The 27,928-nt window shown below is 41.9% G+C and overlaps 1 protein-coding gene across 1 annotated transcript in view; it reads left to right on the top strand.

Annotated features, from left to right (window-relative positions):
- The first annotated feature begins 304 nt into the window (after positions 1-304).
- LOC142572432 (peroxisomal ATPase PEX1-like) overlaps positions 305-27,928 on the top strand; it is a 96,188-nt gene continuing 68,564 nt past the window's right edge. The window contains exons 1-10 of the mRNA XM_075681535.1: positions 305-741; positions 1,960-2,103; positions 3,467-3,550; positions 7,859-7,973; positions 9,061-9,851; positions 10,407-10,527; positions 13,306-13,552; positions 14,210-14,439; positions 16,458-16,628; positions 19,837-19,991. Coding sequence (XP_075537650.1) covers positions 643-741; positions 1,960-2,103; positions 3,467-3,550; positions 7,859-7,973; positions 9,061-9,851; positions 10,407-10,527; positions 13,306-13,552; positions 14,210-14,439; positions 16,458-16,628; positions 19,837-19,991 — 2,157 coding nt within the window. The 5' untranslated portion in view covers positions 305-642. The remainder of the gene's footprint in view (positions 742-1,959; positions 2,104-3,466; positions 3,551-7,858; positions 7,974-9,060; positions 9,852-10,406; positions 10,528-13,305; positions 13,553-14,209; positions 14,440-16,457; positions 16,629-19,836; positions 19,992-27,928) is intronic.

Here is a 27,928-nt window from a genome sequence, read left to right as displayed (position 1 = left end):
ACAAAGTAATTTAGGCTGAAACATGTCATAAACGCCATGATTTCAGCACTATGTATGCCTTTTTTTTCGTTGTAGTGTTTTTAAATTATTTTATTAACTATATATATATAAATAACTATAAACATTCCATAATTAATTATCACCGTCAAAATTGACAAAAATAATACAATGAATAAATAATGTCCTCAGAGATTTTAAACAAAATAAGCTCACTCCGTTGCTTCGCTTCAAAGGGGGAACAACTTCAAAGGGGAAACTTCGCTTCATAGAGGGAACCTTGAAGAGTTTATCCACTTGCGACGATATATTTATTGTTTACGTTTGGTGGCAGCATGCGGCAGCATGTTATCGGAGCGAAGCTAGCGAAGTTGTGGCGAACTACCGTAGAGACCGCGAAGTTTCTATCTTGAACTTGTTCTGAAAACTGCTATGATTTGCCATTGCCACTACCAAATGTTACTGTAGTTTTTCTTCAGATAACAGCCTGGCGTGCGCTATAAATGCTGCGATGAAGTATCAGCGCAATATTTTTCTGGAGTTTCTTCCTGGTATGAAGTGCAAAGTGCAGATAAAGTGGCTGTAACTCGTTTATTTTGTTACTTTCATAGCCGGTTTAAATAAATTGTATTCAAGGTGTACAATATGGAAGCACTACTAGTGGCAACTGTAAGGTATTCTCGCTTCTCGTCGTGCTTTATTCGTATTCCTAAAGAATGGGCTCGACAAGCAACAATTTTCAATGTAAGTCATTTCACATGCGATGTGATAATGTAGTATTCGTTGTTGTCTTTGGCTTTCAAAGTGTGTTCTACATTTGTTAAATCTTAGAATCGGATCGCAGCTGCTTAAAGGTGTCGGAGTCATTTAGTTAAAGGTAACTGTCTCGTGGTACTGCATAATTAACTCGTGATGAATGACACTCGGTCCTGCTTCTTTTTAAAAGCGCTACAGGAAGTTGTATGCTACTTATAGAACTTGTTAAATAAAACAGCAAGGTTTTACAATAATGTGTACTTATGTATTTGTTTTGAATTAGAGCAGTGAGTGTTCATCGCGAGCGGATACTATTAACATGTATTCTTTTCAAGTAGCAGCACATGATAACAATGTTGGAGATACACCTGCTGGCTGTTACAAATGGTAGTAACAGCAGAGTGACGGCGACCAGATGAACTACGAGCACTTCGGGGCTATCACTTCAAGCCACAAAAAGAACACATGTACCTTGCAAAACCAGTGATGACACTTTATCGCGAGTTAGAGACACCTTATTGTGCTAACTCGTGCGCGTCAAAATCTTGCACTTACGCCCTACTTATTTATTTCGCGCTATGTTACAGAACCCGTGTTTCTCTAGTTGGACGTATGAAAGAAAAAGCTTAAAAACCAACGTAATTAAAAGTAATATCAGTTTTATAAATCTGCAGTATAATTAAAGTATTTGCATGCTATAGTTCTTTATTTAACTTCATTTACTAGCAGCTCTCTCCCTGCATTGTAGGAACAGAGAGTCTCAGCAACTTGGCTTCAGTACAGTGACCTTGTATGCTTGCCAACTCTAATGGTTTCTAAAACCATAACTGAGTAGTGCATAGGGCGACGTTAAACAATTTGAATCTTAGGAGGCGTGTGAGGCAATGACGTTGCTCATTGGTTGTGTATGTGCCAGCACTACTTCAGCCTCTTGGCAGTAATACAAAAGTGTGGAATTTACATTGACCCCATAAAAAAAGAATAGTCCGGTTGTTTGTCTGATAGATTGTTGAAAAGTCATGTTCTTCAGAACCATTTGCTTAGATGCGCATGGCCAGAACAAGTTTTATGCTGGTTTAGACTGAGGAGTTAATCTAAGAAAACTACTCTTATTGCCTTAGAATGCCTAGCATGTGCAGAAATTCCTGAAGTTGTATTATGCAGGATGCATATTAAAAGTGGGCTTGTTCTTGCTTTTGTTTTCAGGATGAGGTGGTCATCTACGAGTTAAGTTCTGTTCAAACAGCATGCAAGGCCTTTGTTTCCTGGAACCATGAAACAACATGCGATTATTGCATAGAGATAAGCACCCAGTTTGCTGAACTGTGTGGTTTTTGTGACGGTGAAGAGGTGAGAACAAGGCAAGGCAGGCATTGACAGGAGAAACGATTCTTCTTTTTTTTTTCTCCAATTACATTCCAAAAATTGTGATTGTAGTTCAAAACTTCATGCGCCTTGTTTCATGCACAAGGCCAGGTGCGATGGATTAAATCTGTTAGGTCATCTTTCCGTGCTTTCTTCTCTTTGATGCTTTTTGTTGTGGCTGTAGGGCTATGCCATGTCGCTCTAGCTGAGATGTTATTACAGCTCATGCATACTCTGAGCTACAGTTTCTGTGTAGTGCTGCACTTTCCTCCTCCTCCTCCTCTTGCTTTTTCTTTCGTTCTTTTTCTTTTGCCATTCCCGTTGGCTTGCAATATTGCCCATATTATACGTCAAGTTCCATGCAGTATCATCTTGTACAGGGCTTGGGATGTTATATCACTATTCCTGTCAAGTTTCGGTGTCAGTAGGCCTCAGCTTGGTAAGCAACATCAAAAAACCACCATAACACCAACCAAACCTTTGAAGCGTATTTGGGGCTTGTGTAGGATTGACTACCGCCTCGAAAGTAGTGGGCCAGTCGTGTCTTTTGAGTAAATGCCCTGCGTCCCGACTTTACAAAGCTGGGACGGCCAGCTGTCCAGACTTTCTTTTCTTCTGAATAACAATAAATAGACAAAATTTCCTGTTTAGAATGCCTGGCAGCTTGTTTGCACACTCTTTCTTGTGTTGTCATAGACATAAAGGCAGTTTTGTTTTTTTCATGGCTCTAGTTATGTTGTAGGCCCTAACCATTCATATTACCTCTATCTGTATTGGTCACTGTGTTAGCCAAGTAACTATACTGCGCCTTTCTTGTTTTAAATCATGACATGGTAGGACTAAAGAAAATGTATTAATTTTATTGCACATACAAGCTGGTGGCTCCTAGCACTGACAGGGTCCGTCGTCACGTCCCCCCTCCCACCCTGTCCCTACTTCAGCCACGCGAGAGTTGGTGACCCTGGGCTTGCATATTTGTACACTTGTAGTTTGAGGCTTGTCTGTTTATTGACATAAAATTGTTCTGTTTAGAGCTTAGGTCACCTGATTTACGCGTGTTTCCTTCGTGACGTGATTTTCTTGCAAAGCTATATGACTATTAATTCAATCTTAACTTTCGAAGAGGTGACCTGCATGTCAGAAATTTATTTAATGGCATCTCATTTATTAGGAGTTCATTTATCATATTTATGTATGCTGTCCTTTTCTGTAACTTAAGATAGGTTGAGTTGATGGGAAGTGCTTTGTAAAATGCATAAAGTAATAAGTTGATTAGTAATGGATTAAAATGGGATAAGTGCACTTAAGCCTTGTCCAGCTACTGTTTTGCCTTTCTTCGTTCCTGCAGGTCACAGCAAAGAGAAGAGGAAATGTCCATTGTGCAGAACAAGTCACAGTGCAGACATCAAGTCTTAATGACTATGAAAAGCTTGTAAGCACTACTTTTTACTGTTTGAAGTCATAAGCTTTTTCATTGGGTGAGCATTAGGAAAACCAGAAGATGAAACTGTCATGAGGAAAGTAGGCAACTCAACAGGCCTTTAACTTGCAGCTGAAGCAAGCTTTTGCTTTCTCCATCTGTCCTTACTATCGCATTGGGCTGTTTCTCTTGCATAATGTTGCTTGCACTAAGCCGTGATGCTGATAACATTTTCTTTGGTTTTGTAATTTTTCAATGAGGGTTTTGGATCTTATTGAATGCTCAGTCAAGGCCACCTAAAAATTTGACCAACAAGAATGGCTAATAAATGTGAGAATGTGAATCAAAGTATCATTTTCAAATAAAATATGCTTGAATGTAAACTAATCAAAGAAGGTGTCACAATGCCTAAAGGATTTTACAAGCGAATCTGAGAAAGCCACTGGCCCCCATATCCTCTTGTAATAAGCAAAATGAATCATGCTACTGCATAACTGCGTATGCAGTATGCATACATAACACTGTATGTGGTTATAAAAGAGCTTGTGCTTGTAGAGACTCATCCCCTGTGAGAAAACTGCAACTGTGTTGATACTGGGGTTTTCTTTTTTACTAGTAATAGCAACGGTTCACACTTAAGTAGAAAAATGACCAACTGTGGTTGGGCAGCCTGTGAATGAGCAAAATAGAGGAAACAGAAGCAAAATATTTTAGATTGTAACGATTGGAACAGCAGAAGAGAGAAGATTGCGCAAATGCAGCAGTGTGAGACATCGCTTTGGTGATGCATGCATGGTGCATTTCATTAAAGTATTTTCATATTAGTGAAGGCAATGAATCATAATTAAGCTCAAGAGCAACCCTTGTTGGTTAGGTCACAGCAGCTTACCCCACAAAAGGATTGAGTAGCAATAATAGTTGATGGAGTTTTGCATCACAGGGCCACTGTTTGATGAGAAAGGATGCAGTAGTAGGTGGCTATGTGTTAATTTGACTACCTGGGATTCTTTAACGTTGGTGAAATATTGTCACCCTTTAGTGAACGTGATGAGACAAAAATGCATCCTGAAAGAGTTAATAGAAGGTCAAGCTCTAGTGGGCGAATTGGAGCTTTAGAAAACAAAGCAACAATTAATCTATGATAGTGGTGAACCCAGTTGTAGCTCATCAAACCAAATGGTGGTGCTTAAGCCTGTCTGCTATTCATACATGTGTCATCGTACATTCTAAACCAATTGATGATTGTCAAGTATAATTATGATTGGTGCGGCATGATTACTGTTCGCCATGCAACTTCAATGGGGATGCCCGTCTTGCTATCGAATTGTTGACAACGTTTGCGAAATTTCTGATGTAGCAAGCATGTCTTGTGTGAGAGCGATAACAGTGATAATTCCATCAAAGCGATCACTGGAATAAAGTGAAACGATGCATGCTTGGGAAAGGGATGGAAGTGCTGCGGCAATTGCGCCATCTTGCGCCAGCATGTGCCAAAACACTAATTTTGAATGAAGTTGCCAAATTTCGCGGGATATCTGTGTTGGCAACTACACAGCCACAGAAATGTGTTGGTTAGTGCTTAGCCCTGCAATCCAAGCCTAAGCAATCCATTTCAGCGTCAGTGTCTTTGGAGTGTGGGTGTGTTTGGTAGTGTAATTGTAACTAGGCCACAAGAAAATGAAAACCATTTTGTGCTAAACAATGCATTACGAGTATTTTATAAAGGTTTTATGCATTTGTGTAAATGCGGAATTATTTGAACTGGCGCTCATTCCACGGGGCAGTTGGGAAGGAAAGCCACGCTGGATGAATAAAATCGTACAGTCTACTCATCGTGTAGCTCATCAGTTTCGTTATATATTTTAGCATTCAATTTTGCACCTTATTGGTGCATCAGCATTGATTAATGGGCGAACGCTGTGCGTGTGGCATTCTAAATCTATTTCGCACATGCATCACATTCAGTTACCGGGATGATAGTACGGCACACCGTCAAACGGCCTGCTTGCATTCATGAAACTTCTTGGTCACAAATATCCAGTGGCAACTGCAATCATCACTCAAATTTTGCGCAGGCTACGCTATTTTCTGCCAGGCCACACCACACAAAATCAGTTTCTTTCCGCCGCAGTACGCAAGCCAAAGATGTAAAGTTTCATGTTTAGTCACCCTTAATGCCCAAATTGTGATCGTAATTAAACGCTTGGCAAAACCGAAAACCTCTGAAATTGCGTTCATGGCAATGATGTTGCCAGATTGAGTAAAAAAATTTCAATAAACCATTGTTTGTTGCACAAAATATAGATTGCCATTTTACATTGGCTTTGTGGCGCCTGTGGCAGAACCACAAATAAGCCAGAATAATCTAGCTTATTCAAGATATTGGTCGACAACGCAGACCGGAAAGCCAGTGAACATTTTTATCCCGTTACTGTTTTCAAAAATATTTTGGAGCTTTTTCTCAGCAAGCGATGTGAAATATTGGCAAATGCACACTGACCAGCACCTCACTTCGCATTTATTCTGCGGTTTTCTGCTGTCTTGATTGAAAGGTACCAAGAATTAGAAATTACCTTAGAGCACTATGTGAACAGCATTCACTGTACCTTGATGGCTGTTGTTCATGGTGGCCACTGTGAATATTTCTCGTTCATTGTGCACGAATACGTTTGATTAGCAAAGTTAATAAATTTATGTAAATGATGAAATGCTAATGAAAATGCTGTGGATGACGTTGCCAAATGACCAATAACAACATTCGAAACATTCTAAGATTTGTGAAGACTTTTTTAATAGAAAGAAAGCCTTTGAAATAAATAAGTAAAAAATAATAAAATGCTTTGACTGTGACAACGCCTCTGCACACCAAAGATTGCATCAATCTTCACGCAAACCTCGTCAAATAGGGGCACTCGGAACGAATGGCCATGCTTTTTTCTTCAGCAGTTTTTGGTGCGTATCTTCGGTCCCTATTGAATATAAAGTAGCGAGATCGTGTAACAGTTTGGGAAGTTACAAGATGATGACCCAGGTTAGCACGCACGTAATATACGCAATGCACTGATTATGACGTTTATGTCTGGGATTAATTCCATTACTGGTGTGGGGACACGTCACGTAGACTTAAAAAAATTAGCAGGCCTTTCTCTTGTTCTTTGAAAAGAAAGGACCACGCAAGACCTGGGTTACTATATACGCTGTTATCGGTCATTTCTCAGTGTATTTCACAACCTTTGCAGGAGAGTTGTGATTTGGGCCAGTTGGTGCACATTCTTGAGATATAAACCAGTCAAAAGACGAAGGACAGAGGAGAGACGTAGCACACACAACGACTGGACTAACAACTGTTGTTAGTCCAGTCATTGTGTGTACCAGGGTGGTCTAGTCATTGTGTGTCCTCTGTTCTTCATCTTTTGACTGGTTTAATCCACAACCTTTGCATTGGCACCTTATTGAAAAAAGTAAGGTAATAAATGTTAGTTCATGAAAATTAAATATTAGTTGCTTGTTCACAACGAAAAAAAAAAAAATAATCTTGGCTAGCATTATTAAAACAGGCCTGTCAGCATAGAGTAGGCACTGTTCACGGAAAGCTCTAGGTTATTTTTTATTGGCCCACAATTGGCACATCTGATATGCAATTTAATGCTGTTTCTGAGAAACTTGTGTGTGGGCTTCCTTTGTAGATTCATGCTACAGTCGGCTGGATAATAATTTTTCCCTGTCAGAAATATTTCTTGCTCTGCAGGCTTCTGCAGAATTGATCTGCTGTAACCTAATAGTGTTCTGCAAAGGCAAATAAAGAACACATTTTCTTCATATGCCTGTATTTCCCTCACATTGACATTTACCAAGCTGCTCCAAAACATACAATTCATGTTCCAAACCTGCTTGAAAGTGTCAAATTTGCTGCTCCCAGAGCTGCTGCAAAACTTCCTTGGTTGCTTCCAACCATGTTAGAAACATCAGTACGGGAACGTTTTTGTATCGTGGCCCCATTAGAATGCTGCTGTCATGGTAGGGAACTGAATCTGCAATCCTTGCACGTAAAAAATAAAATAAAAAAAATGATTGCTCCACAATCTTGTTCACTTTTGAAGGCTTGCAGCCAAAAGGCACATTTGATGTCTTTTTCCATGTTTGTGCATGTGTTTGTAGTCATTCCATTTTTGGACATGGCACAGGCTATTCCTTCAAAACTTTCAGTAATCTATGCTTTCGAGCATTAGCTACATACACAAAATAAATTATGTATTATTGTTAAGTGAATTCCAAATGTGGTCTTGTTTCATTTATTACCTTTGTGCTTCTATTGTTTAGGTCGAGTGCAGTGGTTTTCTTGAAAGTCACCTGATGAATCAAATTCGAGTAGTTTGGCCTGGCATGAAATTTCTCATGTGGACAACACCTTCCTCCTCAATTTTAGTTGATGTCGGTAAGCCAGTACTTTCTTTTTTTACTCAGCTGCAGTTTTTTATAAATTGTTTAAAATGGTTGAATTTGTTTAAATTGTTAAAATGTGCCTCTAGTGACTTAAGTAAATCTTAAAGTTGGGCTGAAATACTAACAAACTTTGTGTATGGCCACTTATGATGAATACTGAGGAGTTCACTTGTAAACATACACACAAGTAAAGTAAATGTTTATCAAGTATGGCATTTATATTGACCACCTTTAATTCCGGTTTGTTCTTTCTGCTCTAAAATCCATACATTAGCAAAAAATGGGCTCTAAGGATATAGCTGCTTGCTGAAATTCAAACACTTCTCATTGCTATGCAGAAATACCTTGAAAATGTTGATTAAAATGCTGATATCATTAAAAAAAAAGAGCAATTGAGATTTCCAATTATGTTGACATTTCGTAAGCAAGTGAGACTGGTTGGTACTAATATAGCCATTTGGCCTCTTTAGGTCTTATTGGGACAAACATATTGAACCAAAAAATGAAGAAAAGCCTTTGATGCTTGCAATATTGACTGGTTTGTAGTACTCAAGCATCAAGCTCTTTATTTATGAAGGCTATCCCTGCGGTAACATGTAATTACAATAATCTTCAAAGATGCACCCACTATTTCACAAAGTGTAATCTCTCTAGCATGCTATACGAGGTGTCCCACGTAACTTGAGCCAAACTTTAGAGATATGCAAACGCCATGTAGCTGGACCGAATCAAGGTAATGTTGTTTGCCATCACTTAGAGATACTCAAATTGTTTTTGTCATTCTGCCTAACTAGATAATTATTATTAATTGATTAATCAGCTTCATAATTATTATAAATATATAAAAAGTGTCAATGAGAAAATTGTAGAGCAACATGAGAAAGTCCCGACACAGCTTTTTGTTGCTCAGTACATGCTAGATAAAAGTGTTTATGTGTTAACTTCTGTGGAATTGTTTTATTTTTCATTACGAATGGGCAGCTCTTTGAAAAGTTATTCATCTTTCTTTGTTCTGTGTGTAATTTCATGCATTTAGGCTTACTATTGTAAAGATAAGGAGGCTTACCCTTCTTTTTCAGTGTCTGCTGTGCCGAACTGTAAGCCTGTTCTCCTCATCAGGAACACTGCTGTGTCTGTAGTCCCAACCACCGAATCTCAAGCAGTGGTTCCAGGTCATACCTCACCACTTAGAGCCTCGAACGAAGGCAATAGCCTGCGCAACATAGCATCTGTTGTTGGGGCTTTCCCCTCATGGGTTTGGTCTTCGGTTCTGTCCAACCGAGTGGCAATGCCTCCGTTGCCTCATTCGAGACGTTCACATCCATCTCTACCTCCAGAGCAATGCGCCGAATCATCACTCACTTGGCGTGGCGACATCTGCTTCACTTCCAGGGTGATTCCGCGCAAGTTCTTCAGGATCGAGCCACTACCTGTACGTAATGTTGAAAAGCTGCTGCGCGAACATCCTACTACAATTTTTGTGTCAAGATCACAACTTCACCCATGTGATTTAGGCAGTGATAGCCAGTCTGCTGTGACTTTTGTTGCCAGCATTTCAAAGATCATCTCGCCTCAAGAGAAACTGGCAAAAGTGACTTTGGACTCAAAAGACGAATCAAGTGCTTTACAGAAGCAGGCAGCTCAGACGACGTTGCCTGATTGCGAAACTTGCTTTGTGAGAGTGTTTGCAGCTCCTACTTCATGGAGAGATTTTCACTCATTACATGGCTCTGACTTGGCCCTCGTCCCCGATTCTCTTCGACGGCAGCTGGGACTGGACTATGCTAGTAAAGTGAAGGTTCAGTCATTGTCAGCCTCTGAACAGCCTGTTGCATTGAGCTCAATCACCCTGCACCCAATAGGGAATACGGTAAGTGATATCGCCAGCATTTTCAGTGCTGGTGTGCTTATCGCATATTTTTTTTTTTGCATTAGTGTGTCTTAGTTGCCAACCATTGTGTCATTGTTAAGGGCAACAGTGCTCCATTATCATGTGTTACTAACATTATACTGTCTTAGGTTGAACAGGGACACTGTTCTTTGTTGACTTTAGTTGTGATTCTCTAATTAGCATAAAACCTTAAGTATTTGAGCAATTTAGGTTATTTCTACTTTAAATGTAATTGTTAATATATTTGGAATTACATTTCCTCATTCTTATCTCCAGTTTTAATACCGCATCTACAACTTTGTTTATTTATCATTTAATGTTTGAAGACCAACCACAAGACATGAAGGCCAGGATATCTGCTATATCTGTGTAGCACATCTGATGCTTATTAGTTTGCAAAATTAGATTATTCACATAACATAAATAAAGTAATATTCTTTAAATTTTCAGGACTCTAAATATCACCATTCTTAGCAGTAAGTTCTAGCGGTGTTTTGCTTGGTGAAGCAAATTTTATTTTCTGCCTTTTTTTAGACATTCACAGAAGAAAACATTGCCAGTACCTTCTGCTCGTGGTGTAGGGACATCTCAGCTTCTGGGTACCCACTTGTGCTTTCATCTGGTGGCCTTTTGAGGCTGAAATGTGGCGAGCATGGTGAGTTTAAAGTCTGACATAACGTTAAGAGGGGTATGTCTGTACATTCCTTTCTGGTTGTTCAGAATATGTAGCTGTGTTGAAGAAGTTCCAGGCATGTTTCAAGTTGATGCATCACAGGTGTTATCAATATCTAGTGGCAGTGTGCAGCTCTAATATAGTTAAAAAATGTGCCACATATTGTAAAAGAAGTTGTTTCTGGCAGTACAATTTCTATTCCAGTGAGCTCTGACACACAAGCTATCTATTTTAATCAGCAGCTGCATTGCTAGTGCATACACCAGGGCTAATTGGACATAATGTGAGCAAAGTTCGGAGGAAAGCCTCTGTGCTTGACTACCATGCCACAGATAGTGTTGGTGAGCATGTAACAGTAGTTTCACATAAGGGGCATGAATGAATGTCTTGTGGCTAGTCAGTGACATAAGGGATGCCAGTTCATCTGTGTATGTGGATCAGCCATGATTGTTTTTCTTGCAAGCCAGCAAAAGTAGACTTTCTAAGGGAGAGTAGCCGGCTTCTTATTGCAGAATTTGTGCAGTGTGCTGTCATATGTGCAAGCTCATAGCATAACGCAAATGTTCACAACATTGAAGGGGCCCTGTGATGTTACCCAGAACAAGCCCGCTAACCACTACAGGTTTCTTGCATAGCCCTTAGGTGAATGCAAAAAGAATGACAAAATATAACTTTCCATTCAAAACACACCTTTCATTCAAGTGACAGAAGCTGTTGTCTCATTGTGGCCTTCTTGTGACAACCTGCAGCCGCCTTTTTTGACGGATGTTGTTACTATGGCTACAGTTGCCGTGTGTCACACGTTAACGCCGTCCACATTAGCGCAGCACTGGTAGCAAGATCTTGTGATGCTTTCTTTAATCACAAAAACCTAAGGAACCTTTGTTCTTTGTCATTGTTCTCGCAGAAGGGGAAAAAAAGGAAAATCTGGTACATACATGTATGCTATGCTGATGATTCTTTCTCCCAATTTGATTGCACCAGCAAGTCGGCAGAACATGTTTGTTTCAATCAGTGCTGCATGCCCTATTTCGCGTCCGTGTCACAGGATGGTACCACCAGTGTTGCTGCCTACGTTTGTCCCTAGTGTACCAGTATTCAGTAAGCTATAATGTGTATACAGGCAGGTTAACACTCTCTAATAAGTTTCTTTCATGTGACGGAATTGTAATGCAATATATTGCAAATAAATGAAGTACTATGCATTGTCCTGTATGATAAAATGCCTTTGGATGACCTTAATTGCCACCAAGCCCGATTAGCCTAACATGATGTGAGGTGAAGAGCGTGCATTCTGTAAACTCTGCAAACTGTTGGACCTTGTGTCAGTTGTAAACGTTTCTTATTTATATTGCACGCTAGTGAGGTCTCCTTTAGCTCTAAAAAGCATAAAACATGCTTCTGTTTAAAGGTCATGACTACATTCATGGCATATGCACGCACGTATGGTACATGCACTACATGTGCATACTGTAGGATATTCGTGTCCAACCAATCAGAACGAACAGCGTAAACCTATGTGTCACGTGCTGTCTGCCTCACATCCACTGCCAAAAATCATTGGTGTGGGTTGCTGCAGTCGATGCAAAAACTGATTCTGGGGCAAATTAAAATACTAAATGCTCTGATCTTGACACTAAATTGGAATAAAAGGAACATGCATAATTTGTGTTGCAGTGCTCCTTTAATGTTGCTGTGTCTATGGTTTCATAGTGAAACTTACTTTTGCACGTAGTAGTGTACAAAATGTTTTCCTTGATTCCTTACTGGTTTTGAAAATGAAAATTTATCATCCGCCTGACGAAGCCAAAGCTACAATTGAAAACCAAATGACTATCTGAGAAAGAAAGCCTCGTAATTGAAAAAAGGTGAAAGGATGAATGACAAAATTTTCCTTCCATGATTGTTCCTCCATTTTGCAGATTTCAACAGAATTTGCCATATCCTTACTGATTTTGTTTGCTTTTTCAGTGTCTTATTATTGTCCCTTTCGACCTTGCTGCACATTCTTCTTCAAAACTGTTATTAAGACTACCGCAGCATTGCAAGTCATTCAGATAGTTCACAAATGATGGAGTAAGCCTGATAGAGCAAGAGATCTGTACATTTGCTACATTTCTGGATTAATGCATTTCCTCCCAGCACCACTATTTTTTTCCGTGCTTCTTGACTTGGAAGAGTTATTTTACATATTACAGCATACATATCAGCTACCTTCAGGGCAAGGCCCATCATTGACCTGTGCAATGCCAGTTTCAGACACAGCTTTTTTATTTATTTATTTATTACGTACTGCCAGCCTGGATGTCAGGCTTTAGGCAGGAGTGGGGTACATAACAATACAGTATGTAGGAATACAGTGTACATTTGGTCGAGAAAGTACGGCATTAGAAGAACCGACATAAGACATAGAAGGCGAAGTACAAACAATATGCCCCGACAATGTGATTGATTGATTTGCCTCGACATTTTCAGTGCTGACTGGCAGTTAATAAACGATGGATTTGGGTTAACCTAGGTTCACATTACAGACTGAACTGCTTATTCAGTCCATGGACTGAGCATGATGTGGCTCAATGGCACTGAATTGCAGCACAAGCAGGTTACCCAAGAAAGGGATGAGTGCAGGAGCACAAGGGCACCTTGTCACACCATGAAAGAAACTATTGAGATTCTTCAAAAACTGTAGATTACGGAAGACCGGATGTGCACGAAGCTACATAGCTCTGATATTTGCTGTATTTTTTTTTTATTCTGCAGGGGAACAAACAGACTTTCTGATAAAACTCTCTCACCAAAGGGGTGACACTGAAGATGCAGCAAATGATCACCAAAGTGATGAAAGTGAAATGAAGTATTGTTTCCTTAGCGATTCAGTGTCAGCAAATGTTAGCCTTGGGAAGGCTGTCAAAGCTCAACGTTCAAAGAAGTGCACATTGGAGCTCCCCGTGTCAAACATTAGCCTTCTCAACCCGGATCTTCATGCTCCTAGGCTTGAAGAACTTGGGTGAGCGAAACGTCTGCTTGAACTTGTGCTGTGCTAACAAAAATGAAATTATTGTGAACTTTGGGTGAAAGCTATTGGGCTTGTTTACGGGTTTCTTCATACAATAGGCCCTTTTCATAAAAGGCAAGGTAGCCTTTTTGCCCTTCTTCATGTTTAAAACACAGCAGTTGATGTACTGTTTAACTGGCAAACACATGTGTCGCTCACATGCTTTTCTTCATGTGCATGCATGCGTGTGTAATACATAACTGCTTAACATGCAGTAAGCAGCAGCAAATGCTGTTTCACTGATGAGTTCTGCAACCATATTTTGGGGCATGCTCTTATGTGAGAAATTCAATGAACCAGTTTTTAAACAAGCCTGTTTCTTCTCTTTTTCATTGAAATAGCAAAGTGAAGCATTTAATGCAAACAACTTATTTTCTAATGTCATTGGCTAACCACATTACCTCTGGGATATATGAGTACATGGTATAAAACCAAACTAACCCCCTTTACTCAAAATGAATGAATGAATGAATGAATGAATGAATATGCTGACCAAACTTAGACGCACCTGGTTAAGGGCCTTTTGTTATAGTATTTAGTAACTTTGGAGTGTTAAAGTGCTCATTATGGCTTTTCTTTTTGTGTGTGTATGTGTGTACCTTGTATCAGTGGTGTGAAGGAGCTCTGTGAGAATGGTCTGGCCTGGCTGAGGTTGCTAACAAGAGCTCAGCCCACGGCAGTGCAATTGTGTGGCCAACAGCAACTTGTGGGAGATGTGCTACTCATCACGGGCCAGCGTGGCAGTGGCAAGTCTACACTTGCCAAATCACTTGCCCTGTGTCTGCTTCAGAGCCCTCCATTCGCCCATGTTGACGTCATCGAATGCAGTTCACTGCGGGGTAAGAATTTCTGGGCAGCTCTTTACAAGGCACCTCCTGACATTGGATCTATACTTACAAATTTTACTAGGCTGGTTGGTAGATGTGATATGAATACATACACTTTCCCAAGCCCATCAACCCAAAGTTCTTTGAGCTTAGAAAGATGACCTGCACAAAAGAAAGCCATTAGGTAGTGCTGATAATGACACCATAACTGCGTCTTGTCGCTTTTCTTTTTTGCTCTTGACTTTTGCTGTGGGTTTGCTTAATGTTTTTTTCTTGTACTTTGCTTGCCTTATATACAGGCTAAACCCGATTTCAGTGATTGGACCATGCAATGTGTGGTGAGAATATGAAATGGCGGCAAGTGACAGCTTGATCATAGTGCATTTTTTTTTGTTATCAGTAGCACAAAAACAATGATTCTGGATCTTAAGTTTGTGGTGCTCATTACCTGAAAGGAGAAATGTACTTCAAAAATTTTAATATGAGAATCCACAAGTTCATTTGAAATGAGAAGGGCAAAGTTTAGGCAAGCTCATCATTCCCACGCTTTATGAACAGTTGTACTCATGGCACATGTGGGCATAGTGCTATATTTTTCTCTAGTACGTTGAATGCGAAAAATAATGCATTTTGCAACTTAAGCCCTGCTCAGAAGCCCTCAAGAGAGCAAACCTAGTTTCAAGGTGCTCTGTTTTCCCTTCTGTGCAAACCCGGGTACTTTGAAAGTACACATGGAAGACAGTGTTCAGTCTTTGGAGGTAAAGGTTACCTTTTCATGTGCTTATAGTGAAAATTTTAAAGCAAGTAACTTTCTTTGGCTTTTCCACCCGTTTTTGTGGTCGGTGGTTAGACTCACTGCCAGTAAAATGATGGTGATGCAAATGGAACATGACATTGCACAACTGAGTTGCAGGGTGAGTTCATCACTGAACACCAACTATTAGAGATCTTGGATGCCCAGATGCTGTCCGCCTATGCTACTGCCATGGATGTGATGGTTAACAGCTCTGTTATCAGCCGAATTATGCAATGAAGCAACAAGTACTACATAAATATCCTTACTGCAGTAAATATAAACCATCAAGGGCATCATTCCTCGGGCTTGGTGGAATAACATGGTCCGCAAATAGCATACGCTGCTGTGAACATCTCAGCCAAGTTTTGCTGTCGTGCGCAGTGAGTGGAGCTCACAAGCAGATCGCGAAGCCGTCTTTCTCTCAAACACTCTTTTTTCAATAGAAGCCTGCCTCCTTACTCTCTTAAGGAGGCAGGCTTACGATTTATTTCATAATAAAGTGGATTCCCATACGCGAGGGCTATTGGTAGCTGCGGTCGGCTACATAGCGTAGATACCATGGCTGCCGCGGGGTGCTGCAACGAGTCCACTGGCTGAGTGCGCCATGGCTCACTGAGGACAGCCGCGTTTGTTTTATGTTTAGTGGGTCATAGGCACCAAAATTGGAAGTCGCGGTATCTACGTTAACATTCAAAATTAAATTTGAAATGCATGCCACGGCGACGATTGGAAGGCGAGGTTTGTGGGCATGGCCCACTGCAGTGTAGCCTTTGCAATGCAAGGCATTGAAGAAGGAACGAGAATAAAGTGGAGGCTGCATTTGATTGCCAATAACTCCGCTTCTGCTGAGTGCATTGAAGCACTGTTGAGCCAAAGTATTTCTGAAATAGCCTATTTTCAGTTCAAATGCCTTTCTCTACTTCTATAAAAAGTGGTTCAGGGCCCCTTTAACAAAGGGAATAGCTTTCTAGAAGTGTTCAACTATTTACTTATATTGATAATCATCATCGATGGTTTCTATGTGGCTTTTCTTTTCCGTTTAGTTTTTGAAGGTTCCTTTAAATAATGATCCTCCCAATTTAATAAATTCCCGACACCTATTGATGTCACTAGATTGGGGTTTACCAACTGTATACAAAATCTAATCTCGACGAGTATTAGAGGTTGAATGTGGTGTGGTTGACTACATGACTAGATGTAGGTACAGTATCTTTGTCCCACTATGTGCGTGCAGGAAAGCGTCCCGAAAAGATAGCCAAGATGTGGGAGAATATAGTTTCTGAGTGCTGCTTCAGAGAGCCTGCTGTGCTAGTTTTTGATGACCTGGATACACTGGCTGGTGCAGTAGCAGGGCCTGAGCAAGAGAAGAGTCCCAATGCCCTCTACTTCAACAAGGTAGCTGATGGTAAGACTTTTTTTTTCTTTCGCTTATGGTCACATGACATGCAGAAGCACAGACAGATGAACAAGGGTTCAAAAACATGCATGTGAGCTGTTGATTTGAAAGAGCTTGCACCTGTAAAGCAATAACGTACCTTGGCTGTGGAGTCAACATTAACATGGTCGGTAATCATTAAGTATCATGGCTGACATACAATTACTGTGTAACTGTCACTGCACATTGTAAATAACATTGCCATTATTGCAACAGCTTGGAAAGCATCCACCTGCATTGCGTTGAAGATATAATTTGACACTGCAGCCATGACATAAGTAGGAACTGAAACGCATTAACATCTCTAACATTTCATGTCTGCAGTGATGCTAAAAGGAAGCAAGCATGATACGGTACATGTTAGACTACACTTCAAAGCCGTGATCACACCTTGCACAGATACATGGACAAATTACTTGATATTTCATGCATGTTTAAATAGCGCCCACGGTAAAGCCCTCTCTTTATGCTTTGTCAGATAAGATCACATTTACTGTCAATGAATAAAAAATCAGTGAACAGATGCTTACACAACGAAAGGAATGGACAAAATGAGCTCTTTACTTCATCTACGAAGCATTTTCTGCAGGAAGAAGCAGCACACACTGAACACCCTCTGGCACAGACACTAACACGAAGCATAATTTGGCCTATCAGACCAATGTCTTATAAATGTAGTTTTATTCGTCTGTCAAAAATGATGATACACTCACACATCTTTCGTGACTGAAATATTTCATTTGATACACTTAAACAATCTCACCCCTCTAATGCCTTTTAATTTTGCTGATAACAGTGACATCATTGAAATAGGGAGCAAGCTACACTTTTTAAAATGCTAGGGCAAATTTCTTCCTGTGCCTGATGGGTTCAAGGCATGATGTTTACACACTCCGTTGTCTAAATGTCCTGTCCCACCTAGGTGCATAAAACATTCTGAATCTTTGTGGAATATTGAAGACAACGTGCATTGAATATATCCACACAATTTAAGCATGGTGGCTGCATAGGATAATGTAAAGCTAGTTCTTGTGCACTGTGCAAAATTTCCAGTCATATGTTCAAGCGTGCTCATAAATAAATAAAAAAAAAAGCTGAAGGTGACATGTCGATTGGCGCATAACATGCCAAGTACTCCATGCATGTTCTTTGCCAGATGCTCCTTGCATATGGACAGTTTACACATACCAGATAGGATATTGTATGTATGAACAGATTGCGGGAGCATCACAACTTGATTAGGCTAAGCACAGATAGAGGTTTGTCCTTGCAATGTAAATTGTGCAGTTGCACTCTTTCTTTCAATGACATTACCTGTTATTGAACCAGAGAAAATGTTTAGATTAAGTGTATCGCATAAGAAAGTCGAGCCATTAGTGTGTCTGAGGGCACCAACATTGCTTTTTTTAGAGGATTGTAACTACAGTATAACTTCATTGATACAGTCCCATTTTGTACAATTTCTCAGTGCCAATATTCACTATTGAGAACACAAAAAATGACCCATAGAGTTGCACTTCTTTTTTACCCGTTGGTATGTTCCCAGAAAACACAGTCTTTTGGCACTAAGGTTCAGTACGTCGCCAAACTATGGTCGTATGATACGTTTTCTGGCTGTTAGATCCCATGTAAACAAAAAAAGGCGTGAGTCACGTGATTCGAGAACAATAGCCGACTGCCACAGCAGCTTCCCCACAGTACTCGCTCGCCCATCTAGTGTGAAAACGCTAGTGCGTACTCAGTTTCCTGTTCTAGTAACAGCAAATCTCTTCATGGGTTGTCACACGTCACACTCGCAGCTATCGCCGCCACTTCTATTGCGATAAGCAACTTCTGCTGTGTCACAGCACACGTGGCAAAGTTCCATTAGAAGCATACTGCACGCCTTTTAATCGCCCAAATGCACCTCCATTTCTTGCTGCAGGCAGCACAAGGTGAGCATCATATTTCGCTCTGTTGGCATCATATTTTGGCGACACCCACCAGCTCAACTTCATTTTGGTTTCTTGGCCATCGCTGTCTTAAAGCACTACTCAATAGAAAAGACGACAATACATGTTGTGGGCTGCTAACACTGCAACGATTTGTGCCAAGTGAGCATGTAAAAATTTACCACCAAAATGTCCCACCCGAACAAGCTGCTAACCAAGACCGAATTACCCGGCGTGGTGTCCTAGTGGGTTTTGCATAGTGCTGCTAAGCCCAAGGGCGCGGGATCAAATCCTGGCTATCGTGTCCGCACTTCAATGGGGACAAAATTTAAGAGCACCTGTGTGCCGTGTATTGGGCTCATGTTAATGAATCCCAGGGGGCCAAAATTAATTAGGAGCCCCCCATTACGGCATGCCTCATAATCACCTCATGGTTTTAGCATGTAAAACCCCAGAATTAAATTAATTTAATTAACACAGGCCAATGTAACGAGCAAACGTAAGCTTGCTGAAGAGTTGCAATAATGCCAACCCGCACCTTGGGCCACTTGCGTCCCACCAATTTGGTGCGTGTCGGCATCTCATGCTGCAACGATTTGCGCAATGCTCCGTATTACGTAGATGTCAACGACAGTTGAGTCTGTCATATTTTTTAATGACTTTGGATTGTACATTTTCCTGTTTAGTATATATTTCTTGAGTTCTTTTTCTTTAAAACGTATGAACCAGGTTATACTGTATGTTGACAGTAAATTAGCAATACAGGTTTTCAGTGTGCTTCTGCACCAAATGTTGTGCATGGGCTTATATTTTTGGTAGGAGGACTATCCACAAACAATGTTAGTTGCAAGTCCAGTATGTGTCCCATTAACTTCTTTTCCTTGTGTGAGTGCCCATTTGCTCTTAGTTCACAAGTATGTTCGCAAGTTCACAGACTCGTCCAGTAGAGAGCTCTACTAAACGTTTATTTTTTTTTACATAATAACCAAAGTGATATCTTATAATTGCAGCAGCCTTTTTATGTATGAATTGCTCTATAAAAGGGTTAATTGTTTTCTCAGGTCTGTGTTTTGCAAAATACAGTAAGATTGATCTTCATGCATAACATTCACAGCAAGCTTTCATAAACATAGAAATGAAACCTGCCTTGCATCACCACCTTATATCATGGCTGTGATGGCTGGCCAGTACTGTGGTATATGTGTGTGTTGCAGCCTTCAACATAGGCATATGTTCTTTGTTTACAGCATTCTTCAACACACTTGTCACGCTAAGGGACTCGTGCACCAGGGTGGCTGTCATTGTTACGGGTCGCTCAAGAGAGGCCTTCAACTCGCGTCTCACTGCCAGCCATGGACAGCATATCTTTTACACAATGCTTGCCATCCCACCTCCAAACAAGGTGTGCTTTTATATCAGTGTTGAACATTCGTAGAAGGCAAATAAGATTTGATGGCCTTTAAATTCACCTCTACAGCTTTGTCAGATGGTATGGAAAACTGAGTTTTCTTACGGCAATGTCACGCATACGTCTTGAAGGTCCTTGAAAGGATAGCCTATTTACCCAATAGCCAAGCAGATATTGCTATCCAGGCAGTTTCTATTGCCGTCAAATCAACAGTCTTATAGAGTCGACAACGTTTATCAAGGTTTTAAATACCTTCGAGTGGCAGGATGTGCATTCTTATCTGTAGCTTCTTTACACTCATTTTCAAAATTTCACTCTTGAAGCAAAGTAATTGGAATAAATTACAGTAGGCTTCCGTTAATTCGACACCAGTTAATTCAGTTTATCGCTTACTTCGATCCCGACAGTTCCCGGCACGCGCCCACGGCCTTTGCCAGATAATTCGAACTTAACTAGTCAGCTTTGTCGCAATACAGGTGTGTTATGCGGTGAAGCATATTAAGAATGGAAAGGGGCCACTGCTACGAGACATAGTACGCGTTCCTTAATTATAAACGCGTGCACGCGCCGTCGCCAGTCACAGTACGAGAACCTAGGCGCTAAATAACTGTACTGGAAGCCATTCAGAGCTCTTTCTGACGTTTCTATGGCGATATTTGAGTCGTTTCGCCCACCATGTGTGTCGTATATGAGACCGTTAACGGGTTTCCTAATTATACGAGTTCCTTAATTATACACGCGCGCACGCACCGTGCACCGAGGGGCGAATAAAAGCAATCTGTGTTTTGGCAAAGCTCGCGAAAAGGAGGGCAGTAAGATGGAAAACTACGAAAGTCTAGGGGATGTTTAGGGCCAACAAAAGAGCGTGGGTCTATTTCAAACTGTGGAGGCCTGCCAGTAAAGATATTAGGCGTCCCCGTGCGCGCACTGGGACTTGAGATGGTGCGTGTGCGTGTGTAAATTAAAGAACACGTCCTATGTCTAGTAACAGTGGCACCTTTCCCCCCCGTTTAGTATGCTTCGCCGCATAACACTACTGTACTGTGGCGAAGCTAACTCTAAAGGCAAATACTGCCAAGTGAATATTTATCGTATTTATGTATTCTTTAAGTTCAACTCGGCAGATAATTCGACCAGCTTTTCGGTCTCGTCAGGGTTGAATTAACAGAAGTCGACTGTGTTTAGTTCGTAAAAATAATTTATTTCCTTGTCAAGAAATAGTTTGTTACATGTTTTGACAGAATGATAATAATAAAGGAATCCGAGAGGTTGGATTTTGAGTTAGTCAGTCATACAAAGAAATAGACAATGCAGCCAGAGAAAGCATAGAGGAAATAAATCGTTTAATTGAAAGGTATAAATAATAAGGTAAATGGAAATGAAAGTGGACGAAAAGATTACTTGTCTAATGTTACCAGAGTGCCTAAACTGCAACCTACAGTTGATGAAAATGCACAATAATGTGACACTTGTGCAACCATTGAATTGCCTGGAGTTTGCTTTAGGAACAGCCCTCCTCAAGTATAGAAGTTAAGCTGTGCTGGACTGTGACTATTTACACGACTTAAAAACAATGGTAGGCACACAATACGGGTACATGAATTTATTTAATACTAGTATGTCTATCTTTCTGGAGCTTCTTCAGCTGAGTCCTGTCCAGATTTGGTGCAGCAGTGTTTCATTGGTAGCATTCCTATGTGAGCTGTTTTAATTGCCATAATATTTCAAGAGTTATGGTAACTCACTTTCTTAATTTCCTTTCTTATTTTTCTTTGACCATGAGTGTATAAGGTTGTTTTTGTTCAAATATAATTGAAAATCATTGAGAGAGGCCTTTGTCCTGAAGTGAACTTAATTAGGGTAATGGTAATGCCAACTATGCTGCCATGGTGGCCTTTGCTGCCATAAGCAAATGTAGAAAATGAAAAGGATGCGCAGGTATAATTTGCTAGGCAAGGGATGGGAAAAAGAAGTCATTTCGATTTCAGAAAACATTTCTGCATCTTTGTCTGTTGCTTACTCTTGTTCGTTTGGGAAAGCATTAGCAAGAGATTTAGGGCTATCTGCGCAACATTCAGCAGCTGCACATCATAGACAAACGCTGCCAGTATCGCTTGACTTCATCAGTGGTTAACTTTGGCAGTGGTTAATGGTTGCCTTATGCAGTGTGGTAAAGTGCAGCAAAGGTGAGCGCAGAAATGTGCTCTCTTTAGCAAGTAAGAAACTTGCAGTTTTGCCCAGAAGGCAAAGCATCGATTGCGATAGCAAATTAGTGGACAGCTATACAAAGTAAGGATAGTAATTTTATGAGCCGTATTAAGTTGTAAACATTCACTTACTAACTAAAGTGACAAGCATGGTGTCATGCACACATGTGAACATGAACAAATCGTGCTTGATGACCGCGGAAACACGCTGTCAAGACGCTGGAGTGAGGAAACTTAGCAGCAGCAGCGAGCGAATTGACCTTCGTGTTGTCTCTCGCTTCAACGCGAACTAAACATAGAAAGCACAGCACATACAAAGCAAGTGGCACTCGGCGCATGCACTTTGTCTACATTGCAGATCGCTTTGAAGAAGAGGTCCACGTGGGCATGCACTTTGTCCACAGTGCAATCACTTTCAAGATAGGGCATCCGCACAGCCAGGCCGTAAGCAGCAGCAGCTGCCGGAGTAGAATGCTCCCCTCTCCCTCGCCTCCCCCTCATGCCTCGCGTGCGCAATATTGAACCGTCATCGTCGGCTGACCCTCACAAGCTTTCACTCGCACGTATATACAACGTATGGCGCATGGTGATAATGCTATTGTGTTTTGACTTTATGCAGAACATCACGACGATGGCGACAGCAGAAATTCGCTTGGAGTGTCCACATAATTGCTATTGCAATAAAAAGGCAGAGCGTCTTCAGTAAAGAAGCTGAGGGCCTTTACGCAAGGCATGGAGAGAAAGCGGGCAGAATTGGTGCTTGCAGCAGAGACAGCTGTTCTTTGTAAAGCAATTCCATGTTTCTTTAACCAATTCCCTGCCGCGCGCACATGTCAGCCATCCGTACTGCACATTTTTTTACTGAAACGGAGCGTGCAAGCCGCACGCTCATCTTTCTGTGTGTAACGAGCCACTAAGCAAAACATTTGCTGGACAATTATAGAAATACATTTATTGACATTTGAGAAATATTAACATTTTATTCTGTGAAGTTTTTTCAAGTCATAGGCATTTCACTGTGTGAAAAATCTTGAAACACTCTGGCATGTGCAGAGCAGCACCACACTTTTCCCAGCGGCTTTCACTTTTCTTTCCTCTGGCCTTACACACCTGGCATTGCCTTGAGGGGTTCTGCTTGGCGGGATTTGGCGTGGGAAATGGGCCCATTCGTTAGCCTCAAGGCGCATTGGAGATGGTCCCGTAGTGCGCGCACCTCGCCTTCGATATCCCAGCGCCGCTGTCTCTTCAATGATTCCTTCTGCAAGACTGATCTTCCATTCAGTGTAACACCGTTTCGTCCCAGTTTTCTTAGCTTGCAAAACGTAGGAATTGTAGATGGCAGTATCAAGAACATAAACAAATATCTTCTTGTACCCTTTCGCATACCGCCGCATAATGGGAAAGGAAGCCAACTGCTGGTCTTGACGGTCAATGCCTCCCATTCCCTTGTTGTAATCTTGTACAACTCATGGTTTCAGCACTGGCTCATTCCCCTTGTGTCGCCTTTTTCCAGTGTCTATGATGGCTGCTTCTCTGTGGCAAGTTGAAAGCATGGTGACAGGCTTTCTGTCCTTCCACTGCATCGCCATGATTCCATGAGAGAATGAAGTTTTGCACTTGTCCTTCTTCAGCTTCAGCTCTTTGAATTCTTTCGGCATGTTCTTTCTATTCGTCCTCACGGTTCCAACAGCGTTTAAACCAGCACTTCTGAGAGTCAAGAAGAGATTCAGTGACGACTACCAGTTGTCCGTATAAGTAGTGTGCCCGTCGGCAATTCTGTCTCCAAGAAGATCAATTACAACAGCCTCACTGCACAGCATTGAGCTGGTAGCACTTGACTTCGTGTCTTGACCTGTATAAATTGAAAACCTTAGGCAGTATCCGCTAGAAGACTCGCAAAGTTTGTAAAATTTTATACCAAAACAAGCCCGCTTGCTTGGGTTGAACTGGACATAGGGCAGGCGTCCGCGGAACTTCATGAGGCTTTCATCTATCGCAAGGCTCTCCGCAGGGGAGTAAGCACTCTCAAATGCCTTTAGCATATAATCTAGGACAGGGCGCAATTTGCGAAGCCTGTCTTGGGTGGCGGTATTTTGACAGCTCCCAAAAACGTTTTCTTGGCATTACTGATCGAAAAATTGGTGTGTTTATAACACTCCTCTCAGACCAGTATGAGTTTATAGATGATTTCCTCACTTGACTCATCAGTATACACAACGCAGTGTACACAATTTGACTTCCATGGGCTTTGTGGCGAACCAAGCCGGGTCTGGCGCAGCACGCTGCTTCTCCAGGGCAAACGCATTTGTGTACTCAGACACCGACTCCCAAAACTCTTCCTTTATCAATGCATTTAGAGATTCAAGAGGTGAGCTGTTGTCATCCAGGGCCGAGCTAATTGCTCTTTTCAAGCTCGGTGATCCAGAGAAAGGAATTTTGCTCACATTTTTGGAAGAATCATTGACATTCCAAGTTCATTCATCATTCTTGAATTGCTTTGGCTTGATAGGGCACGGAGCGTCGTCCTCTGATGGATCCGAGTCGCCACTACAATCATATTCATTTTCTTCAGAAGAAGAAGTCTCAGAGCAAGCATTGTCACCGAAAGGCTGCTCCTCGTTGTCGCTATCAAAGACGATATCCAATATCTCGTGCTCGGAGAGAGCATGCCGTCCACTGGGCGCCGCCATGCCTCCTGCTGCCGGAGATCACGAAAAAAAAGAAAAGATTGAAAAGTGCATTCAAACGACACAGGGCAGTACTGCCATCTATCGGTACTATATCCAAGTATTTTCAGATAATGTGACAAGTGCTGCTATCTGTAAACAGCTTCAGGAAATCCTAAATGCTGCAGCCCGGCGATTCGCCGGCTTTGGCAGCGAATGGGTTAAAAGAGAAATAATGCTGGGATCACAAGAAGTTCTGAAAAACATACTATCACTATCGCACTGAAAAGTAAATGGGAAGGAACAGAGTAAATGGGAAGAACCCTTTATGCTTAACTGATCTTGCAATTGGCAGTCCTGGAGTAACCAAGTCCTCGTCTTCTAGCCTTTAACCCCTCCAGGTGCAGTGTGCATTATTGTGCATGCCAAGATAACACATAAGAAGGAAAAGCACTGATGAAAATAATTATATATAAAACATGTCACCTACATATTTAAATTTCCCACTGGATCTGTGCCAGGGGTGTAGCCAGGAGATGTGCTTATGGGGCTTAGCCATTCCCCACCCCCCTCCCCCCAATTTTTTCATGCTGTCATGCACTGCCAACCAAAACATGTCCCGGCAATGGAAATAATTGTGCCTCAGCCGTCCCCCCTGAAATTTTTTTGTGCTGTCATGCGCTGTTGACCAAAACATCCCCCAGCAATGGAAATAATTCTGGACTTTGTCTAGAATGGTCTTTCTCACACTCGAAAAGCCATTTTGGTGCAAACATAGCAAATTCGGGCTGGATTTCGTGGCAACGACCATGCGCCTGGGGTTGCATAATTCAATGAGACCCATCTGAGGACCGAGCAGAAAGTTTCAAGTGCGTTTTGATGGCGAGCGGGCTCATCACGGAGGCCGTGAGATTCAGAAGCACATGGCTTTCAATTTCGAAACTTTATGGGCATAAAGTTGTCGTAAACTGGTGATGCAAAAGGTGCATTGACATTTCCAAAATTGTGCTTTAAATTTTCAATTCCGGAACTTAGTGGGTTTAATGGTCTTATAAACGTTTAACGCCAAAGATGCATTGACTTTTCTAAAGTTGTACATTGGGCCGTACAACAAGACAAGCTAAATTAACACACTGTCAGACAAGTTGACAAAGCACACAGCGAGGTCCGATGAGACGAAGCGTTGTGGTGGTTCATTTGTGCCGTCATGCCACAGAAAAGAATATCAACATTTTTTTCACCTGCACCAAAGCATCCATGTCAAGACACTAAAGCCACTAAAGGTAACTACATTATCTTTCATTTTTTTTTTTACTTTGACTTTTATTCGCGAGGGCATGTTGAGCCTCTTCAATTTTCTCGGGCTGCCAGAGCCCGCCAGAGTGCACACGTTTTTCTCGTGTTGCCCTGACCACCGCGCGGCGCACTTTGGTGTGTGTTCGTTTCTCTCTGGCTGAGTGGAGAAAAAGAAACAATGGTCGCTCGCCGCCATCACTGTGGGGACTTGATGGATTGTAACGCGTTTGTTTGAGGATATCACCTTAACTTTGATGTCATCGCGACCTCTCTGGAAAAGTCTTTTGTGTTGCCGGTGTAGGATACCGAGCAGTATGCGTATGGTTCTCTGTGGACCAAGTGTCTCACGTTTTTATCGATATTCCTTCGGTAGCCATATTAGGTGCCTTAAGTAGACATTCAATTGTGGCCAACATGCTTTCCTTTGCGTTTTTTCATTTCGGTGCCCCCGCCCCACAAAAAAAGTAAAGAAAAGAATTGTTGCAGCGCAGCGAGTTGTCGCACGGTGAAAGTTCGATTTTGTTACTTTTGTGGAAAATAATGGGTCACGGGACTGTTCAGTTGCCGGATGCTCTTATTATATTATTGTGATAGCAATTATATGGACACTCCAGCCGCAACCCTTGCTGTCGCCGTTATGTTCCATATAAAGTCCAAGGGCAATAACCTTGTCATCACACGCCGCATGCTATATGTTCTGGGGATGCGCGACTCTCGCACATCCCCTGATATGTTTTTCCCGCATAGCGCGTCTCCTGTAATCCGGCTTCGTGGCGTGGCCTGGCGCCCGCGGCGGTCGGAGTGGTTGAGGCGCAGTACGAGAGATGGCGCGAGTGTTGCGCTGCTAACGCCGCCGACAGGTGGGGTTACTTGGGGCGCCGAAAGACAAGGCGCTTGCTCTCTTGGGTTCGGGACAGCAAGCAGTACGGACGTGCCGTGCCGCGCATGCGCCGATCCATGCTTCTGCGAGACCGTCTCGCGTGGCCGCCTTGGAACGCGGCACCGTTTGCGTGACCGTACGCGCGAACGACCAGGCGTTGGGATCCAGCATGGGGCGAACATATTCGCTCGCTTTCCTGTCGTGGTGAGTCGGACTTCTAGGTTTGTCGTGCGCCCATCGGCATGTTTTGTGGATAGCAACTCGGCTAGCGGGCATTGATCTATGAAAGGTGCAATAAATGCCCTTGTGATTGTTTGCACTACTGTGTTGTCGTTCCTTTGTCCCAAGAGCACGGGAGGAGAACTCCACAATGTACAAGCGAAAGTGTAGGAGAGGAAATGGGTGAGCCAACGATGGTGGCTCTTTCTTGCGTGTGCAAGGGAGAAAAGTGGGGACGAAGTGTGCCGCCTCATATCGCACATGATGCTTTGGGGGGCATGGAGGAGGGGGGGGTGAGGTTATGCAAAAAAGATGTGAGGCATGCAGACAGTACACAAGAGATTGCACAACATGTTTATTTGCCTTGTTTGATGCATTATATATAGTGACTTTTTTTATAGTGGCTTGCTGGCAAGTGTGCATGGGGTCTGACCTTAAGTTGCGCGTTGTTCGAGGCTAGTTGAGTGTTCAAAACTACTCGAAGTTAGCAAGACTTGTCGGCTATGACACCGATAAGTGGGATGGCAAAAGTTTAATTCCTGTGCAGGTGGCCATGGCTGAGCGTGAGCAGACGATGTTGGCTTCTTCCGGAAGTACATAATTATTATCGAAATTCGAAAGCAGATATTAGCTTACTTCAGCCTGTTCAATAAACTGTGTCAA

This window comes from Dermacentor variabilis, chromosome 2 (assembly GCF_050947875.1).
Source record: "Dermacentor variabilis isolate Ectoservices chromosome 2, ASM5094787v1, whole genome shotgun sequence".
NCBI lineage: Eukaryota > Metazoa > Arthropoda > Arachnida > Ixodida > Ixodidae > Dermacentor > Dermacentor variabilis.
This window is presented reverse-complemented; position numbering and strand designations above follow the sequence as displayed.